The 7119-nt window shown below is 39.1% G+C and overlaps 1 protein-coding gene across 1 annotated transcript in view; it reads left to right on the plus strand.

The window, feature by feature from the left end:
• Window positions 1–484: 484 nt before the first annotated feature.
• The window catches only part of SYNJ2BP (synaptojanin 2 binding protein), a 46677-nt gene continuing 40042 nt past the window's right edge, over window positions 485–7119 (plus strand). The window contains exon 1 of the mRNA XM_011949646.1: window positions 485–675. Within this exon, the coding sequence (XP_011805036.1) occupies window positions 612–675 (64 nt within the window). The 5' untranslated portion in view covers window positions 485–611. The remainder of the gene's footprint in view (window positions 676–7119) is intronic.

Genomic DNA, 7119 nt, shown 5'->3' on the forward strand with positions numbered 1-7119 from the left:
TTTGGGTAAAGGCAATTAACCAACACAGACGGCCACTCCAACGGTGAACTACCAAAAATTGAATACCAAACCATGTTAACTCGTCTTACATGAGAACGTGCGTGTGCTTTAGCTACATAAAAGGTGAGATTTTTGTCTCTCTTTGCAATCTCATTAGTGGATTGCCTGTGACACTCATTCCGGTCTGGTTCAATGTTTACAGAATAATACAACTTTTTTTTTCTTTTCTAAATTTGTGGAGATTTTCTAGGATGGCAGGGGATTTTTTTTTAAATTTTTTTCTTGACAATATCAATTTATTTAGGTCCCTTACTTTTTTTACTAGCCACCCCCTTCCCACCTCCTTCCAATGGCAAATAAATTAGAATAACTTGCCCCTTGCTCACCTCATGCGGGGCCTTGGGAACTGGTGAGAAACTGCAATCCGTTGGAGGTAGGAACCACGATTCCCAGCATTCCCAGCGCTCCGAGTCCTTCGGGCTTCCTTTTCCGGGTCTCGAGGCTGCTGAAACCGAAACTGCTGTGCTGTGGGCGCAGCGCCGAGATTGATTCACCTTCTCCTGTGCGGAACTCCAGCTGACCGGAGTAGGCAGCCAGACGAGCTGTAAAACATGAACGGAAGACTGGTTTATTTGGTCGCTGAGGAAGAGATCAATCTTACCAGAGGACCCTCAGGTATGTGCGGAACGGGTCATAGATAGTAGGGAATTAGAGGGTGTAATTGCAGACACCTCTGCTGCTGAGCCGGATTCACCTGGCCTCGGGGCGGGCAGGCCCCAACCTAGAGGTTTAGTGCAACGCTTTGGGGTGCTTAGAGAAAATATATTGAAATCCATCATTAGCCAGATACGGATCTGAGGAATCCACCTCAAAATCCAGTCGGATGACCACAAGTATATATAGTCACGAAAGGGTTCTTTCTGCAAATCGTGCTAGAAAAGCCTTTTTAAAAGTCTGCTTTTTTAGCCTGCTTATGGACACCACATCCTACCGTTGCCTGTTCTATCCCTCCCCCTATGAGGGACCGTTTAGTAAAATGGGAGCATAAGCGGTGTGGACTCTGAATGCATAGCCGTTTTCCTGCAGCTAGGATCCCTCCCTCCCCTCTTTGATTTCTGGGAAATTCGTTTACAGTGCCAACTAGAATGTTAAAGCAGGAAGAGCCCTTAGAAAACTTTTATTACACAGGTTCCCAAACTTGGTTCCGCCACAAAATTTCCCAGGGCTTTAAAAAAAAAAAAAAAAGAAAAGAAAAAAGAAAAAAAGTTAATTCTTATCTCCCATCTGCAGGGATTTGGATTCAATACGGATTTATTTTATTTATTTATTTATTTAAGTTTTTTTTTATGAACACCTCATGTGATTTTGAGCAGCCAAACTGTTATCCTCTTACCCCACTGAGGCTCTTCATTAAATCGGGCTCTTGACATTACTACATTCTGCCTTCTTTCGACTTTGTTTATTTTCCTTTACAGCTATTTAGTTGATCGATTAAGAGCTTTAGCTTTGGAATTACAGTATCTGGGTTCAAATCTTGTATCTAACCTCTTACTGATTCTTTGATACTTATTGGCTAACCTAACTGATGTAAGCCTTAGGTTATCATCTCTAAAATGGGGATGGTTATAAATATACTTCATAGTGTTGTGAGAATGAAATGAGTTAATCTATGTAAAATGTTTACAATATTGCCTGACCTATGGTAAGCAGTATGTGTTTCCTACTGTTGTTACTGTTAATGGATAAATAGCTAAACTGACACAGTAGATCCTACTAATACTGTATTCCAAGAGTCTCTAATAAATCATCAGGTATTATGAGCTCCATCTCTGAAATGTTCCTGAAATTCTTTCACTGCTTTTTCCCTTGCCACCACCTAGGACAGCCCATCACCTTTTCTCATCTGCAGTTCTGCAGTAGCTTAATCATCATGGATAGATTATTCTTTATAAAATATAACTTTCAGAATTATCCATACTTTGTGTCTTTTTTCTTTTCTTTCTTTTTCTTTTCTTTTTTGAGACAGGGTCTCACTCTGTTGCCCAGGCTGGAGTGCAGTGGTATGATCTCAGCCCACTGCAGCCTCTCCCTCTTAGGCTCAAGCAATCCTCCCACCTCAGCCTCCTGAGTAACTGGTACCACGGGTGTGCACTGCCACGCCTGGCTAATTTTTTTGTATTTTTGGTAGAGACAATATTTTACTACATTGCCCAGGCTGGTCTCGAACTCCAGAGTTTAAATGATCCACCCACCTCTGCCTCCCAAAGTGCTGGGATTACATGTGTGAGCCACTGTGCCTGGCCTTCCTTTCTATTATAAAAATTGGAAGTTGGTTTTACTTATTGTAATATAACTCATCACTAATATTATTATTAATATTATTATTATTTTTTTTAGAGACGAGGTCTTGCTTTGTTGCCCAGGCTGGTCTTGAACTCCTGGACTTAGGCAGTCCTCCTGCCTTGGCCTCCCAAAGTGCTGGGATTACATGTGTGAGCCACTGTGCCTGGCCTTCCTTTCTATTATAAAAATTGGAAGTTGGTTTTACTTATTGTAATATAACTCATCACTAATATTATTATTAATATTATTATTATTTTTTTTAGAGACGAGGTCTTGCTTTGTTGCCCAGGCTGGTCTTGAACTCCTGGACTTAGGCAGTCCTCCTGCCTTGGCCTCCCAAAGTGCTGGGATTACAGTCATGAGCCACCATGCCTGGCCTATCACTAATCTTAATGGATTAGTGTCATGGATTACGTGCGCCTAAACTTTTGTCAAAGGCTCATTTGGTATGCCCAAGTTTCTTGGATTCATTTTTTTGCTATTTTATATAAATTTATCCTTCACGCACTGTTAATATTTATTGACTTTTGAGCTAACAGAGAGTTACTTTTAAACCAAAGTCTGTTTTTTTGTACTTTTCATCATTGGTAACTTGTTCTCTTAGGACCAACTAAAACAATGCTAGTTCCTTTTCTGATTGCTGTGCAAGTATTTATTTAAAGGCTCTAGTTGTTCTGCTCCTGTTTTGCCTCTTTCTTCTTTATCCTAAATATCTTCAGTTATTTTACTACCTCTCGAGATGCTTGAGATTTGATTCTTGCCTTTTGCTTAAGAATTTAATGTACTTTGACATAGTCTTTTTGCTGGGGCATCCACAGTATTTTCAGATCTCCTGTCTAAAGCAGAGCAGGACCCTGATATTATCTCTTGTTCTAAACATGAAATCTTTTAAAAATTCAATATAATTTCACTTCATTTTTTTTTGGCACTTGCAGTTATAAATTTCCTAGTGTTAGTATTTTCTCAAAACATTGGCATTAGGACAAGCTTCAAGGACTAATTAAAGGGAATAATTATATCTAGCTAGTATATTTCACCCAAAAATGGTTTGATTTCTGTATCACATATTTATTACAAATGAATGTATTTATTCACTCAGTGGCTTCCTAAATTTTCATAAGCATTTGCATGTATTAATTATGTAAGTCAGTGAACTTACTGGGAGAGTAAAGCCTCAAGTTTAGGAATGAACTTGGGTGAAAACAGTCATTTGAAATTTGGTTGGTTCAGTTAACAAGGAAATGTTTCATTTAATCACTTATCAGAACTGGTTTCCTAGTATGTGATACTCTTCTTCTCAGAGTCTAATTCATCTTTTCTTCGTGGTATGATCATGAAGATAAATAGGAGACTGTCTCAAAACACCACTAGAAATAAAATATCACTAGAAACTAATCACCACTAGAAACTTCCACATAATTTTGGTAGTCCCATAAGGATCTTTCTTTCTATAGAAGAAATATGAAAATCCTCTAAGTGTGCATTTCTTTTGTAGACAGCATTGTCCACTCTTTGTACAGCTGTGTACTCAGGAACCTGATGGTTTAATCAGGTCCAAGAACATGTGTGCCATTGCCCATTTGTGTTCTGTCAGGGACAAGAATTGTGGATATTTCTGGTGTTTGGGCCCATAGTATAAGGCAGTCGAACCTGTTCCTGACTGATCTGCTTACTGCAAGGGAAGTAATGAAATCTCGGGGAAATTATGACAATAGTGAAGAGGCAAAAGAAGCTTGACATGTATTAGGTTGGTGCAAAAGTACAATTACTTTCTTTTGTTCTTTTTTTTTTGAGACACAGTCTCGCTCTGTCACCAGGGTGGAGTGCAGTGGCACGATCTTGGCTCACTGTAACCTCTGCCTCCCAGATTCAAGCAATTCTCCTGCCTCAGCCTCCCATGTAGCTGGGATTACAGGCATTTGCCACCACGCCCGGGTAATTTTTGTATTTTTGGTACAGAGAGGGTTTCACCATGTTGACCAGGCTGGTCTTAAACTCCTGACCTCAAGTGATCCACCCACCTTGGCCTCCCAAAGTGTTGGGATTACAGGTGTGAACCACCCCCACCCAGCCGTAAGTACCACTGCTTTCAGTGGCAGAACCGCAATTACTTTTGCACCAGCCTAATAGCATGGAATCTCTCCTGTTGTCTGCTTTCTCAACTGTAAGGAGGGACTTGGGCTAGATGACTTCAGAGGTCTCTTCCATCTCCAAGAGTTCATAATTCTTTGGCTCATTCCACATGTTATTTTATGACTCCTACCATTTGGGGCTTTGTTTGTTTTGTTTTTGTTATTTGATTCCTGCCATTTTGGACTAATAGTATGAGCTGAAGAATTTCAAAGGCAGTGGCTACAATCTCAAATGTCTTCAAGGGTTGAACAGTTTATCTTTTATCTTTTGTGGAATGCTGTTTTATTTTTTTCTGTAGGAGTCCAGCTTGATTATAGTGTCTAAGGCTCTCACTTTTTCGTTATCAAATTGAAAGTCTCTTAATGAGTCTTAAAACTCACTTACTCTAAAAAGTGTGACAAGACTCTTAACATGTTTTTTTACACTGCAACAGGTAAGAGATTGTCCATAAAGACAGCCTTACTGTACATTGAGTGCTATGATTAGGAATCTTGTTTTTAGCTCCGAGTCCTCAATGGGTTTCAGCAAGTTTCTCCTGATATGCCATCTTTAAAGAGGGAAGAGAATATTTATTTCCTTACTTTCTTTAAAGGCTTTGGATAAGATGATGGGTTGATGGCAGTGTTTTAATAATGAATGCTAAAGGAGGTATTGTCTTTCTGGTAGTGTGCTAATTACTACATATACATGTATTATATATACTGCATACATACTATACATACATACATACTCATTTAATCTTCACAGCAACCCTAAATGGTAAATATTTAATCTACATTATTAGATTGGGAAATTGCCTGAGAGAGGTTAAGGACTTGCCCAGTTTCTAATGCCAATAAATTTCAAAGGATTTTAACCCAGGTGTGTTAATTCTGCGATACCATATACTACTTTCCACGGCAGTAGCCATGTTTAAGAAGTTGACTGCCACCTTTCCCCTGACCTTTATTTTATTATATCATGCCTTATTCCCAAAAGCATTTGAGGCATCTTAAATGACTAACACAACCTACGGTGGAAAGTTTTTATTGCTTGCTCTTGATAGAGCTGAGGGCATATCAAGGTGAGTAACAAAAATCAAGATGCCCCATTAAGTTCTATCAGTTAAGCCCTTGTAGACCTGTCATAAGCTTTGGGTTTCATGCTAACTGAAACTGTTGCTAGTAGTTTTCTGATCTATTCCTTTCTTCACATATCAAATAGATGTGAGACTAAATGCTATATCCTTGCTCTATTTTCTCTTGCTTACAAAAAGTCTCACTTTCATGGAGTTTACAGTTCAATAGAGATATGATGTTCACATATGAAAAATTAAATCTCACTGCAAAGGTGCAGATAGTTAAGGAAAATGATGAGCAGGTAGTTAGTGGGAGGGCAAAGGAAGTATGGAAAGGAGCATGGTAATCTGACCCTGTGTTGGGAAAGTTCAAGAATGCAACCACTGCTGAGAACCATTAAAATGGTCAATTAAAAGGTGGAACTTGTGGGTCTTCTGGAATGGACAGGCTTTAGGCTAGGGCCAGAGTCAGGGATGAGTATGGCGTAAACAATAATAGAGAGAAGAAAATAAGCAGAGCATATTCTGAGGTTAGTGAGCAAACTGGCCTGGACAAAAGGGAAGTTTCCTTTAGGAGATTCAAGAGAGAAGAGGTAGCTGAGTAGTAACCTGAGTAGGTGGAGATCAGATTATGGAGAGTCTTTAGTGTTAGTGTGGAAACTTAACCTTTTTCTGAGGTTCTATCTGGATTCTTTCTACTTCCTAGTCATTGATTAGGACTCAGTTCAAGAGTTACCTCCTCCTTGAGGTAGCAGGAAGCAGTCTTTACCCGGGATAGATGTTCTCTTGTTGTCTATATTATACATCATTTATAGATTGCCTGTAACATATTCCCATGTGTTGCCAAGCTAAGCACTTTATCTTGTCCCCTCCTAAAAAGGAAGAGATGAAATGGTTATTATCCCCATTTCAGAAATGAGGAAACCTTGACTTCTGCATTATACAACTCTTTAAGTGCAGATTTGGATCCAGGTCTGTGTGACTTAAAATTCCAAGCTCTGAATCACTATAAATAACTTTTTTTTTTTTTCTGTTTGCTTTCTCACTTATATCTTCTCCTTCTACTTCACTTTGAGCTCTTCTGATTCAAACAACATGTATTTTATTTTCTTTCATTTGACTTTTATTTTAGGTTCAGGGGTACATGTATAGGTTTGTTATATAGGTAAACAGTGTCATGTGGGTTTGTTCTACAGGTTTGTACCAGGTATTAAGCTGGTACCTATTAGTTTTTTTCCTGATTCTCTCTTTCCTCCCAATCTCCACCCTAAGTAGGCCACAGTGTCTGTTGTTCCCCTCTATGTGTCTATGTGTTCTTATTATTTAGCTCCCACTTACACGTGAAAATGTGTAGTATTTGGTTTTCTCTTCCTTTGTTAGTTTGCTGAGGATAACGGCCTCCAGCTGCATCCATGTTCCTGCGAAGGACATAATCTTGTTCTTTTTCATGGCTGCAAAGTATTCCATGTTGTATAGTACCACATTTTCTTTGTCCAGTCTGCCATTGATGGGCATTTAGGTTGATTCCATGTCTTTGCTATTGTGGATAGTGCTGTAGTGAACACACACATGCATGTGTCTTTAAT

Source organism: Colobus angolensis, unplaced genomic scaffold, assembly GCF_000951035.1.
Source record: "Colobus angolensis palliatus isolate OR3802 unplaced genomic scaffold, Cang.pa_1.0 Scaffold3, whole genome shotgun sequence".
Classification (NCBI taxonomy): Eukaryota; Metazoa; Chordata; class Mammalia; order Primates; family Cercopithecidae; genus Colobus; species Colobus angolensis.